This window comes from Lepidochelys kempii, chromosome 6 (assembly GCF_965140285.1).
Source record: "Lepidochelys kempii isolate rLepKem1 chromosome 6, rLepKem1.hap1, whole genome shotgun sequence".
NCBI classification, from domain to species: Eukaryota; Metazoa; Chordata; order Testudines; family Cheloniidae; genus Lepidochelys; species Lepidochelys kempii.
In genome coordinates, this window is record NC_136385.1 from 64,186,779 (window position 1) to 64,200,768 (window position 13,990).

The following is a 13,990-nucleotide window of genomic DNA, read 5'->3' on the forward strand; positions in this document are numbered from 1 at the left end:
AAGAAAGGGGCATTTTCACAGTCACTTTAATAATAATACTGAGGACTTATATAGGACCTTCATATTCAGCTCTCAAAGTATTTTACCAAGTTGGTTAAGCCATGACTTGCCCAAAGTTCCACAGCAAGTCAATAACAAAACTTGGAATAGAACCCAGTTGTTGCAACTCCCAAGTCGATCTGTCTGCTACACCACATTTGCTCTTCAGAACTAAAGAGCAGAGAGCTGCCCTTTTGATCAGAGCTGGTGTTAACCAAATACCATCCCCTAACAGTAAGTGTGACAGTATCTAGGGGCCATACCTGCTAGGAAGTTCTCAGCAAACTCTCGGATAGACTTGGTATCTGCCAGATCCAGCTTCTTCACAATTACTTGTTGGTTCCCTGTCTCTGCTCGGATCTCACAGGCTGCTGCTTCCCCCTTTGCCATGTCTCTGCAGGCAATGATCACCCTGGCACCTGCAATGGGGAAAGGACAGCAGAAATACAGGCTATGAGCAGTGGGGGCAGGGTGGGGAGCCGGGACAGAAAGGCAGGTGGGCTACCCAAAGGTTTACAGATAAATTTGTGAGCAATAAGTGGGTAAGTCAGGGGATTAGTTGTCAAACAGCCTTTCTAACTCTGAGTTACCAGCTTAAATCCAGCCCAGCTAGGTAGCGACCAAAGGGTGCTACCTTCTCAAGACTGTTCTTTGGTTGGTGTGAAACAAGCCTGAAGGATCTCTGTCCAACTCCTTTTGGGCAAGGTGTCCACTGCACAAAACCAGCAATATTGGTCCTACCAGACTCCCACATTGGTAGTCTCACCATAGTGGCCAAGGTTTGAATGGACTCCTTCACCTAGGTGGCCTTGGCTAGGGCACGGTTTCTAAAATGATTAAGAATGTAATTTAGCCCCCTCCATAGTAGTTGCCCAAATAGCTTTAAACCTAGTTAGCCTCAGCCATGCTGTAACAAAGACACACACCAATGAAACTAAGTTGGTTCCCAGCCTCACACAGATGGAGGGGGTCTCATGCTAACTTCCATGGACTAAGTTCTGAAAGTGTGTCTGGGAGTCCACCAAAGTGCAGTACTGAAGCTATAAGGGTCACCTACAGTAAAATTATTATCGAGTCAGGAGACCTGCTTCCAGCATTGCTAAAAGTTTAAGTGTCGTCGGGATGTATAACCATGTTATAGACACAAATAATCCTGCATCTTGGTAGGGGATTAGAAAAGATGACCCATGCAGTCTCTTTTAACCCTATGATTCTATATTAAAGCTCTGGGCTCCCCAGGGGTCTAATCTAGTTCCTAGGACATGGTTGATTCTATCTTCATTATAAATTTTAGCTGTGTTTTACTGGGTCAGAGGACAACCATATGTAACCAGGTCTCCAAACTCCATCATAGTTGTAGTATAGATGGGGCTGTCAAAATAATCCCCTCCTAGCTCCAGAGAAGAAAACAATGACTTCCGGTGAAGATATAAATTACAGAGGGACTTTCGGAGGTGGAAGAGGGACAGGTGACTTGCCTCTTTGTGCGAGATCTCTGGCTGTCTCCTTTCCAATGCCTGTGTTTGCTCCCGTGATTACCACCACCTTCCCATTCAGCTTAGCTGTTGACTTACACACCCCTCCTGCTATGTACCTCCTAGAAGAGAGGACAAGAAGAGGAGCTACTAGGGATTTACAAGAACAGTTTTCTGGTTATCAGGCTCAGTCCTGGGGACTGGCATTTAGTGTTCTGTTGTCCTGCTTGCTGGCTTTGAGCCAGCCACTTAGTTACTGGGTTCAGAACAATTGGAAAGACATGGGGACATTTACATAAACTGCCAGTTCCACGTTCCTGTTTTCTTATACTCCCTCCATGGGGCCAGCTACTGCTCACTCTTCTTAGAGGTCATTACAGCCACTGATGCAGGTTCCCATTCATCTTCCAAACTTCTGCACCCCGAAGTAGACAATATTCCAAGCTGCCCACTCTGCTATAAATATATCGGTATGTAATGCACTTGAGTCCTGGGGTCTTGAGTCCTGGTTTCCAGTGGCTGCAGCCCAACAGGGACATAAGCCCTGGTACTCTGCCACCTAGCCGAGAGCTTCCTTTATTTAGTTCAGGGGATAGATCTGAAGTTTTCCATGTCATGCTGCATGCACTAGAGCTGGGGACCACAATGTCTGCATATATGCAGCTGAGGGTTTGTTATGAGCACCACGTAACAGGGGACTGTGGTACACAGCCCCAGAGCAGAGAGGCCTATACACAGCCTAGAGGCAGGAGTAAACGAGAGGCAGCAGGATTAAGGGAGTTGACGGGGGAGCTGCCGCGGTCGACTCGCCGCCATGAGGATGGCCAGGTAAGTCGAACTAAGATACGCAACTTAAGTTGCGTATCTTAGTTCGAACCTCCCACACACACACACACACACACACACACTGTAGCCCAGGCCTGTATTTCTCTATTGGGTGTTGTAAATTCTTCACTGATGTGTAATAGCTTGGCAGTTTGCACATAAGTGGGATGAGAGTTACCCTATTGGCTGCTATCAGTTCTCTCACAGATCATCCAATGATCTTCCTCTTACCAAGACCATCTGAACTAATCTAGGTTTCAGAGTAACAGCCGTGTTAGTCTGTATTCGCAAAAAGAAAAGGAGTACTTGTGGCACCTTAGAGACTAACCAATTTATTTGAGCATAAGCTTTCGTGAGCTACAGCTCACTTCATCGGATGCATACTATGGAAAGTGTAGAAGATCTTATTATATACACACACAAAGCATGAAAAAATACCTCCTCCCACCCCACTCTCCTGCTGGAAATAGCTTATCCAAAGCGACCACTCTCCTTACATTGTGTATGATAATCAAGGTGGGCCATTTCCAGCACAAATCCAGAGTTTAACAAGAACATCCGGGGGGGGGAGGGTAGGAAAAAACAAGGGGAAATAGGCTACCTTCCATAATGACTAAGCCACTTCCAGTCTCTAGTCAAGCCTAAGTTAATTGTATCCAATGTAGCCTATTTCCCCTTGTTTTTTCCTACCCCCCCAGATGTTCTTGATAAATCCTGGATTTGTGCTGGAAATGGCCCACCTTGATTATCATACACAATGTAAGGAGAGTGGTCGCTTTGGATAAGCTATTACCAGCAGGAGAGTGAGTTTGTGTGTTGGGGGTGGGGGTTAAGAAGGCCCACCTTGATTATCATACACATTTTAAGGAGAGTGATCACTTTAGATAAGCTATTACCAGCAGGAGAGTGGGGTAGGAGGAGGTATTTTTTCATGCTTTGTGTGTATATAATATGTTCTTCTACACTTTCCACAGTATGCATCCGATGAAGTGAGCTGTAGCTCACGAAAGCTTATGCTCAAATAAATTGGTTAGTCTCTAAGGTGCCACAAGTACTCCTTTTCTTTTTGTGAACTAATCTAATCCATTCTCACTAAAGGAATTTAAAAGAGCCTGAGTTGATTTGCATGACTAAGAACTGGGTCAGATGTCCCAGCTGTAACTCCAACCAAGACAGCGTGGTTACAGCAAGGGAAAATTTGGCCTTCTTCCTTCACATTTTTATGGATTGACAATTATCTTCTTAATTCTTTGAAACTTCATATTTCCCAAAGTAAGTTGCCACCTTACATCAACTTTAAAGAGCTCAGAGATAACAAAAAGGCAATTATAGAAAGTTTACAAAGCATTTAAAGTGGCTACCTTGGGGTCAGGTTAGGTGCGAAATATGGTCATTTTATTGCTAACAGTACAAAAGGTTATTTTAACCTGAGAATTGGTTCAGAGAATCATAGAAATTAGAGCTAGAAATACCCAGCAGGTCTCAATCCAGCCCAAGATCAGGAGTGAGTACAACATTGCTCCCTACTATTTCCTAGATACAGGGTTCAAGGTTAGTCTAACTAACATTTTAACTTGATGAAGTCAAAAAAGAATCCCCCGTCCAAACCCTTTCCAAAAGCAAGCAATCTATTAAAATGTATTGGAAGGAAAACAACTTTCTTCTTTTACTTAATACTCTACCCTAAGCATTTATTGTCATACTATTTTTATGCAGCACTTTTATGCCTTTCAAGTGCTGCACAGACATTAATATAGTAAACCTCATAACATCTTGGTAAATTATCTATAAGCTCCATTTTACAGATGGGGAAACTGAGGCACAGAGAGGCTTGCCCAAGATCGCAAAGCGAATGGACAGCAAAGGCAGGGTTCAAACCAAACATAGCCTGGCTGCCAGTTCCCTGCTTTAATTGCTTGTTAAGTCTGCTTCATTTATAAAGAGGAATGGAGAGGTTTTAAGACTCACAGATAACATGATAACGTAAACCCAGGTCTCAGAATCCTGGAAACTCTTCCTTTGAGATTTGATGTTCACATTTATTATCTAGCATATTACCCGATCTTTCTCTAAGTGCAATAATTAATAAACTGATCTGCCTTCTCTACCAAGAATGCACTTGCTGGATCCCCATTTAGCAGAAGTAAAAAGGTGCATGCTTTTTAAAGGGTAAAAGGGTTTACACAGTAGCTAATCAATCATCTAATACAGACCTGATGTAGGGAGCTGCCATGAACAGGAGAAGGGGAACACAGATGAATACTCCCAGCACGGTCACCAAGCAGTTTAGCATTGCTGCTGTCTGTTGTTTGTCCTCCCTTTCAGTGACTCTTGTCTCTCATGAGAGATGAGGGAGGGCCAGTGAAATACACCGGCTAGGGAGCATTGCATGCAGGGAGTTGTAGTCCTACCCATCAGCTTTGTGTGCAGAAAGGCAGAGCACACCGTGCTGGGAGTTGTAGTCCAACAACCCAGTCTGGGCAATGTGCAGTACTGGTGGAAAAAAACAAAGGGTCATACCCAGTGATTTCTCTGCAGGGAAAGATATACCTTCTCCCCCAAAATAAAACAAAACTGCAAGCAAGTCAGTTCCTTAGATCTAAAGGATCAATAACTTCCTAGCCACTGAGTTCATTTGTTCTCTACTCTATAACTTTCTGAGGTTTGCTTTATCATTTGCTAAATGTCAGCAGCACTTCTGGTCTGATAGATAAAGTGCTCTTAAGAGTCCAGAGAACCTGGGCTCTATTCTGGACTCTAGTGTTGCCTTACTAAGTGACCTTAGGCAAGTCATTTCACTTTCTCTCTGCATCAAACCTGTAAAACAGGGCTAACAGTACCCACCTTGATAAAGCATTCTGAGGTCTAAGCATCAAAGTGCTCTGTCAAGGTTCCTTCCCCACTCTGAACTCTAGGGTACAGATGTGGGGACCTGCATGAAAAACCTCCTAAGCTTATCTTTACCAGCTTAGGTCAAAACTTCCCTAACGTACAAAATATTCCACCCTTTGTCCTTGGATTGGTCGCTACCACCACCAAACTAATACTGGTTACTGGGGTAGAACTGTTTGGACACATCTTTCCCCCCCAAAATACTTCCCAAAACCTTGCACCCCCCTTTCTGGACAAGGTTTGGTAAAAAGCCTCACCAATTTGCCTAGGTGACTACAGACCCAGACCCTTGGATCTTAAGAACAATCCTCCCAACATTTGCACCCCCCCTTTCCTGGGAAATGTTGGATAAAAAGCCTCACCAATTTGCATAGGTGACCACAGATCCAAACCCTTGGACCTGAGAACAATGAAAAAGCATTCAGTTTTCTTACAAGAAGACTTTTAATAAAAATAGAAGTAAATATAAATAAAGAAATCCCCCCTGTAAAATCAGGATGGTAGATACCTTACAGGATAATTAGATTCAAAACATAGAGAACCCCTCTAGGCAAAACTTTAAGTTACAAAAAAGATACACAGACAGAAATAGTTATTCTATTCAGCACAATTCTTTTCTCAGTCATTTCAAGAAATCATAATCTAATGCATACCTACCTAGATTACTTACTAAATGTTCTAAGACTCCACTCCTAGGCTATCCCCAGCAAAGCAGCATATATACAGACAGACCAGACCCTTTGTTTCTCTCCCTCCTCCCAGCTTTTGAAAGTATCTTGTCTCCTCATTGGTCATTTTGGTCAGGTGCCAGTGAGGTTACCTTTAGCTTCTTAACCCTTTACAGGTGAGAGGATTTTTTTCTCTGGCCAGGAGGGATTTTAAAGGGGTTTTCCCTTCCATTTATATTTATGACATGCTCTCAATGCAATATTTGAAGATATTTAAATTAACTGGCTAGTGTGTATATGCACTCGGAAGTGATAAAATGTGTCACAGACTCTATATTGCTAACAACTCAGAGAATCCTGGGGTCCTTTTGCTCAAGTGATGGAGGTCTGGGCCTTTTGTAGCAGCAGGACTGGGGTTCTAGCCATGCTGTTATCATGAAGTTCCAAGTGACATGCTGTGCAGGATAGTGACAACCAGGCCACCCTGGTCAGCCACAGATTTGTTATGATGTAGCTCTACTTCATTTCACGGCTTCCAGATGAGTCTTTTTCAAAACGTTGCACATCTCAAACACAGGTTCAACATCCACATTTCACTCACTGAACAGCCAGCAAAGCAGGAAGTAGTTCTGATCGCTCTAAGATGAATTACGTTATATTGGCATCTACTACATCTAGTGGCCAAACTAGAAATTCCCAGATGAATATTTGTGTTTAGTCTCTTTTTGGTGTTTGTACTACCCTGTTTGGTGAACTATCATCTTAAAACACAAATAAAGCTGAGGGATCTGTGCCACCAGGAACAGTGCTCTTCTCTCAGCCAGGATGTTCAGAAAGAAACACACAATTCAGAAAACAGCAGTTCTGCAGGTTTAATTATGCAGAAGGAACTACCTGAGCAGAAAGCTCAGGCTGGAAGACTCATCTCTTCCAGGACTGTTTGGAGCATGATCCCATTCAAACATCATGCTAATGATGTCAGTAAATTACCTTTCTTCAACCCCACTTCTAGGTTTCTGTTATTAGCTCTCAAAAAATGTAGATGATTTTGCGCGTGTGTGGAGAGAGAGCTAGGAGAAAGTATGGCATTTCCGAATGAATGATCAAGACAATTAAACTGATGGTCATGCTGCCTCCTCCAATGGGCCCTTTACCAATGAAGAAGAGAACTTAATGAATTTAGAATCTGGGGCAATGGGTCTGCTTTGCTTCCCTGACAGCTCTGGATTTTTCACATTTTCTAAAGATTTAGGTGCAGGCACTGGTTACAAAAAAAGAAGCTATCAAAATCCAGTTTCTTTAATTCACCAGAACTTTACTGATCAGTGTTTTCATATATAGATGGCCAAAGCTGGCAGCTCTCAGTGGACCTATAGCAAACACACATCTGTAGTTTCCGATACAGAGGTCATTTTGAAAATAACTTGTTTTGTTTGCAAGCATCCTTTAAAATTAAAAGTTTTCTAGTGCTTATGTCACATACGTATATTTATGATGGCTGGTACCAACCACTATAATTAAAGTTGAAAAAGTTTCATTTATAACTTCCTAATTTCACACTCATAACTTTCTGAAACATTCAACTTTAGTTTTCCATATTCAGTCTATGCCCAGCAGTGAATTTTTCTGGAAAGGGCAAACAAATATCTTTCAGACATTTTTGAATTATGAGACTGTGAAAAAACACACTTCCAATTATAAAATAATTCTAATAATTATTTTTAAACATAGATAAAACCAAACCAGCAAGAATTGAAAATTGGCATGAACACAGTCCTCACCAAGAAATAGTGGTGCTTTTGGTTGGCTTGGTTATGATTTACCAAAGTTCTAACTATTTGAAAATTGCACAGTGACCATGGACAATAGAAAATTTCCCTATGAATCCAGTTAGATATTTAACAATAGTTACATTGTATAGTAGGCACTCCTACTTAATTATGCAGGCATTTAAGTATTTGTGACAGTTTGGGGAATCTGCCTATGTAAATTTATGAATTCCATTTGAGCGAGAAAGAGATTTCATACAATATGACCTTTTATATGGATTAAATCTTCCATTTTATGGCATGAACCTGACAATGCCAACTCTGAAAGAAAGGGCCATTAATAGCCATCAATAATTGAATAACCTTATTTTAGCAGATAGGGTGGATTGATTTAAACTGAAGGGATTTAAATCTCCAATTTTAATCATGACTTAAATCAGTAAGCAGGAAACCTTGATTTGTACTTATTAGTTATTTTCTTTAAGATTGATTCTCATTAGTTGGTAACCATTAAAATATGTTTCAGAGTAACAGCCGTGTTAGTCTGTATTCACAAAAAGAAAAGGAGTACTTGTGGCACCTTAGAGACTAACCAATTTATTTGAGCATGAGCTTTCGTGAGCTACAGCTCACTTCATCGGATGCATACCGTGAGAAAACCTGGATTTGTGCTGGAAATGGCCCACCTTGATTATCATGCACATTGTAGGGAGAGTGGTCACTTTGGATAAGCTATTACCAGCAGGAGAGTGAGTTTGTGTGTGTGGTTTTTGGAGGGGGGTGAGGGGGTGAGAGAACCTGGATTTGTGCAGGAAATGGCCCACCTTGATTATCATACACATTGTGAAGAGAGTGGTCACTTTGGATGGGCTATTACCAGCAGGAGAGTGAGTTGGGGGGGGGGGGGGGCGGAGGGTGAGAAAACCTGGATTTGTGCTGGAAATGGCCCAACTTGATGATCACTTTAGATAAGCTATTACCAGCAGGACAGTGGGGTGGGAGGAGGTATTGTTTCATGGTCTCTGTGTGTATATAATGTCTTCTGCAGTTTCCATGGTATGCATCCGATGAAGCGAGCTGTAGCTCACGAAAGCTCATGCTCAAATAAATTGGTTAGTCTCTAAGGTGCCACAAGTACTCCTTTTCATTAAAACATGTTGATTTGCAACTAAATATAGACCTTACATTAAATTTGTGATTCTTTTTGCTAACTAGGAGATACCCCATATCTATACACGTTTATTTAAGCAATTATATAGCTTAATTTACATTTATTCAGATTCTTAATGTTTACATTTGTATTATGTTACAAAATGGTGACTGATAAATTTCTTATTTATTAGTGGATTAAATTTTACTTGTAATTTGTGTCAAGCTCTCTTTGGAAGGAAATTTCAACTGAATTAAAAATGTACAAAATGAGCATTTTTTAAAAAAAAATATGCTGATACAGAAGAAAAGAACTTTATCAAAAAGTTTATCAAAAGATGTTTCCCATTTAAAGCAAACTGATTTATTAAACAAAGGAAGTATTATCTATAATTAGTGAACTGAAGTGATTATTTCTGGTGAATATCCAAGGTTTTAGAAGATCTCATCTTCTCAAACCTAGATTTTATTCATATATTGGAAGAGAAAAACAATCATTCCTGCTTTTTTAACTTCCAATTGGGTTCTTAATTTCGAATGAACCAGTCATTGAACTGAACTAGTTTAATAAACTGAAATGAAGAAAATATTCTCTCTGCACCTGTGGAAGAGGCTATTGCTTTCAAAAGATGGTTTGGCACTTCAAGAAACTGTGATTCCAGGTCCTTAGCCATTGACTTCCACTATTTTAGGGGTTTGACTTTCTTTAAATCTTGGCAGCAAACATATACTGCTTGAATGTTATTTTTGTATATAATTTAAATTATTTTAATAAATTATAAGAAGTTTAGGCCTTAACATAGGTTATCAATTTCAAATAAATAGGCTTATTTTTAAAAAAATAATATACTTGTATTTAATTTAAATGTTTTAAAAATCTAATTTTAAAAAGTCTGATTTTTTAATTTTTTTTAAAAAAATCCATTTTTATCCACCCCTGCTGGCAGAACAATGGAGACTGTCAGCAGAGCTATGAACTGTTAATGATCCTCAGTAGCCAGCAGCAGACAGAGGAATAGAGAATGGAAAAACCCCAGGGCAAGGACAGGAAGAGACAAGGTATTAGAAACTGCTTTTAAAAGGAGACAAGCTCCTTAGCAAGATAGACCATCACCAGGAAGAGAAAACTGAGTAGGAATGAGGTGCAGGACAGCCCTGGAACCCATAAAAACACTGACCACAAACCAGGAGTGAAGACTGGAGGGAAGGGTTTGCATTCAGATGCTTGTTATTTTTCCATAGATCTGTAAAGCTGTTGTGCTCTCCTGAGTAAAATGCGTATGGTTATGAAGTGCCTTTGCAAAGTCAGCATGATCCTTCATTTAATTGTCATGTTGTCCCCAAAGCATTAAACTGTAACCCAGAGCGCTTGCGCAAGAGGAGCGCTGGTGAAAGGTGTGCTTAAGCTACTGGGGAAACTTCGGGCGGTCCACATTCTGCCTTCGAAGCTAGAGCAGCTGTTAACAGGGCTCTATATCCCAAGAGAGGATACCAGCATTGGAGTCTGTACCCTGAGAGTTTTCAGAGTAACAGCCGTGTTAGTCTGTATTCGCAAAAAGAAAAGGAGTACTTGTGGCACCTTAGAGACTAACCAATTTATTTGAGCATGAGCTTTCGTGAGCTACAGCTCACTTCATCGGATGCAGTGAGCTGTAGCTCATGAAAGCTCATGCTCAAATAAATTGGTTAGTCTCTAAGGTGCCACAAGTACTTCTTTTCTTTTTACCCTGAGAGTGTGTCTGAAGACCAGACATAGAGACAGTCTCTGAATGCTACTCAGACCCAGCAGGGTTGGAAGCACCCAAGATCCAACAGTTGCAACCAATACAGCAGGTGATCTTCCATAAGGAAGAGCTCAGCCAGGGCTCTAACACTTCACTTCTTGTTTCAAGGAATTTAACAATTCTACTGGCAAGACAAAAATGGAGCCAATTTTGTATTCTAAAATCCGAATGGGGGGGGAGGGGGAAGGAGGGCATCCTTTGATACCTTTGAAGTTCCTGAAAGAACTCTGCTTCCTAAGATGAGAGTTGCAGCACAGTTGATGAGAGCAGGAAATCATTTGATGGCCTACATGAGATGAATGACAGGGTCTCAGGCTAGTTCCCTGTGGTCAGGTGTACACATCACAAAAACAACCACCACAACTACCACCACTTGGACCCCTATATGCATCCAACAAAATGGGAATTCACCCACGAAAGCTCATGCTCCAATACGTCTGTTGGTCTATAAGGTGCCATAGGACTCTTTGCCTCTTGGACCCCCTTTAAGCAAAGGGTAAGGAAGAACTTACTGAACGGGGCATAGAGACTATTAACCCTAAAGGGAGTCCTCCAGGTCACAGTTGAAGTACAGTGTTAAGCACTAAAGTGGCCACGGATAATTAGAGTTTTACCTCCTCCCATTTGGAGAGTATGGAGTTTACTCACTTCTCATTTAAGAAATAAAGATTTTAGTTACTCCCATTTTCCTGTGACAAGCAAATTGTGGCTGTACAACCACAACAACTGCTGTGTGAGTCATCTATTGGCTGGTTACATCCAGCACCAGACAAGTGGCCTGTAAAATCTGCAATAAGCATCTAATGCTACTCCATGTATGGATTGACTGAATACATGTATTAATTATTATTATACATACAAATTAACTGTTCTTTTTCTGATATGATTATGATTTGAAAATTAAGGTTGGGAAGCAAGAGTTTACCCACTCCTTTTTTTACCACTACTGTTAAACCATGTGAGAAAGTTTGTATTGACTCTTTCTGTAATGTATCTCCTTGGACAGGAGACTTCAGTTTCAAGATCTGCCAAGCCAGAACCTGAATTAGGTTCATATACATGCAAAGCTACTGCATTGGATGACACAGCATAACAAACTCAACATACTAGGTTTCTCTGTGATTGCTGGTATGTGCACACCCTTGCTATATTTTTCAGGGGAGCAAACCACCTCAAACCTTGCTCTTGAATGTGCTTGCAGGGCAGGACTCTTGCACATTTTCCATTCCTTGCCTGCACAAAGCAATGGGGTGAAACAGGTATAGACTGTGCGTGGTCACAGCAATTGTTGAACAAATTTTGTTGCTTCAGAACTGAACTTTACCAGCGGTGATAAAGGCCCGCCCACCACATTGTTATTCATAGGCAAACAAGGAGCAAGCACAATACTGTCAAACACAACTACTCTAGAATTCTCATTACACAAATGATCCCAACACTTTACCAGGGCCGTGGACACCCCATCATTCTGAGGGCCAAGTAATGGCTTGTAAACCATCAAAGGGTATTTTAAATACAATTTTTCCCAACATTCACTTTTGATCTGAGTCCAAATCTGGCAAGTTTTGGCCCCACAGGTAACTGAGGCCACATGGCTCCCAGCTGCCTGTACCCAGCAGGAATGGGAGGGACCCACCCTGTCCCAGAATAGAGAACTACAGGGCAGTGGCTGTTCCCCTTGTGACAGACAATCCTACCGTTACCAACCCTCCAGGATCGGGCTGGAGTCTCCAGGAATTAACAATTAATCTCTAATTAAAGATTGTCAAGTCATTAAATCTCCAGGAATAGTCCCACCAAAATTGGGGGGAGGACGCAGAAACCCCCAGGGATGAACGGCAGCTGGGAGAGAGATGAGAGAAGGCTCCACCCGCAGCATTGTCGGGTCTGGTTGTTCACAGCCTTGGGACCTACCCACCTGAAAGTCCCGTGACTCCCGCGTGACCCTCCCCACAGCAGGACTACCCTTCCCAACATGCAGCGCGCGGCACGGAGTTTCGGGGCCTCCTTCTTGAGGCGGCAGGGATAGTGCCTGATCCGCAGAACCGCGCTAGTCCTATTCGGGAATGGAGACTCAGATCCCAAATGCTGCTCTCGCAAGGCGGTGGGGAACTGCGCGGTGAACTTCGTGGCCAGAAGGGCGGTGCCGAGTGATTTATCATCAGGCGCTACGAGGGGCACCCTCCTGGGCGGGACGAGTGGCCGGACCGATGAAGCCCCGACCTGCGGCCCGGAAGTGTCCGTGAAGAGCAGGCGATGGGACCGGGATCCTAGTAACAGGCGAGCCGGCGGCTGCTGCCGCTGCCGCCATGGCGGGTCTGGGCTCCAGCTCCTCCGAGCACTTCGAGCGGCTGCACGAGATCTTCCGGGGGCTGCAGGCGGAGCTGCGGGGCGTCCCGGAGAGACTGCGGGGGAGCGCGGCTGGTGAGGCGCCGGGGGCGAGCGTGGGGCCGTTATTACGTTGGGAGGGGAGCTGGAATTCGCCCCCCACCCCACCCCGTCTGTCTCCTGCCCGGTCCGTGGCGAGCGCGTAGCGCGTCTCCCCGCAGCGCGGTGTCGGGATCCCCCGGAGCTGGCGGGCGCGGGAACTGCAGATTTAGGTTTGGGGGCAGATTTCTCCAGCCTCCGGGGCCGCCTCCGAAACGGCAGGCTCCTTGGCTGAAGAGGCGCTACAAGCGCTGTCGCAAGGGACCGTGAAGAGCGCAGAGCGGGGCCTGGCCAGCGGGACGCGGCTCGCCCCCGCGCCCCGCTGCTTGGGGCAGTCAGGGGAGCGATTTCCAAATTCCTAATGCCGCTATTGGGCCTCCCCGGAATGGCAGGGGAGGCGGCGGAAGCTTGCAGAAGCAAACGGCAGGCAGGTGCGCCTGGCTTGTGCCTGACCCGACCCCCCCCGCCCACCCCGCGCCAGGACCGGCTGGCATCCCGCAGTGCCCAAAGCTTGAACTGTGTGTGGAGAAGGCTCGTCCCTTGGCTAGATCCGCATCAAAATCTCCTCTCTTCAACCCTCTCGTCCGTGTTCGGTCTTTCCCAGTCCTCGTGCTGGCCTTCCGTAGCAAGCAATGTAGCCTTACAGAGTCACCACACTTGCGCTTGTCAGTTTGTAGCTTACAGAGGAGCAGAGCTGTTCTTGAGAATTTGTATTTCTGGTTGATGCAAGTAACAAGTGTCAAATCAGCTCGAAAATCCAGTAGGTTCCAGGGACAGAGCTGTTCAACTTCCAGAACAGAAACCCTCTCACTTTGTGAAGCAGATGGGATAATGCTGTGGGCTGGGTAGCTCAGGGGATTGATAGTGGAATACAGAGCTTTCCAACTAGCCAGAACTAATTGGCCCAGTCTTATTAGCAACCTTGGAAGAGACCAAGAACTACGTGGGACATGTAAATAGAA

The 13,990-nt window shown here is 43.6% G+C and overlaps 2 protein-coding genes across 4 annotated transcripts in view; one reads left to right on the plus strand and one right to left on the minus strand.

Annotated features, from left to right (window-relative positions):
• The window catches only part of LOC140912946 (retinol dehydrogenase 12), a 36,179-nt gene extending 23,663 nt beyond the window's left edge, over positions 1 to 12,516 (minus strand). The window contains exons 1-5 of one of the 3 annotated variants that reach the window (XM_073348403.2): positions 12,399 to 12,516; positions 5,594 to 5,631; positions 4,553 to 4,832; positions 1,518 to 1,636; positions 303 to 458 (exon numbers count right to left, since the gene is read on the minus strand). In XM_073348403.2, coding sequence (XP_073204504.1) covers positions 303 to 458; positions 1,518 to 1,636; positions 4,553 to 4,632 — 355 coding nt within the window. In that variant the 5' untranslated portion in view covers positions 4,633 to 4,832; positions 5,594 to 5,631; positions 12,399 to 12,516. Of the gene's footprint in view, positions 1 to 302; positions 459 to 1,517; positions 1,637 to 4,552; positions 4,833 to 5,593; positions 5,632 to 12,398 lie in introns of those variants that run through there. The other 2 variants (XM_073348402.2, XM_073348404.2) reach the window with 2 other exon arrangements.
• Positions 12,517 to 12,802: 286 nt separating this feature from the next.
• The window catches only part of VTI1B (vesicle transport through interaction with t-SNAREs 1B), a 29,085-nt gene continuing 27,897 nt past the window's right edge, over positions 12,803 to 13,990 (plus strand). Inside the window, exon 1 of the mRNA XM_073348411.2 lies at positions 12,803 to 13,025. Within this exon, the coding sequence (XP_073204512.2) occupies positions 12,911 to 13,025 (115 nt within the window). The 5' untranslated portion in view covers positions 12,803 to 12,910. The remainder of the gene's footprint in view (positions 13,026 to 13,990) is intronic.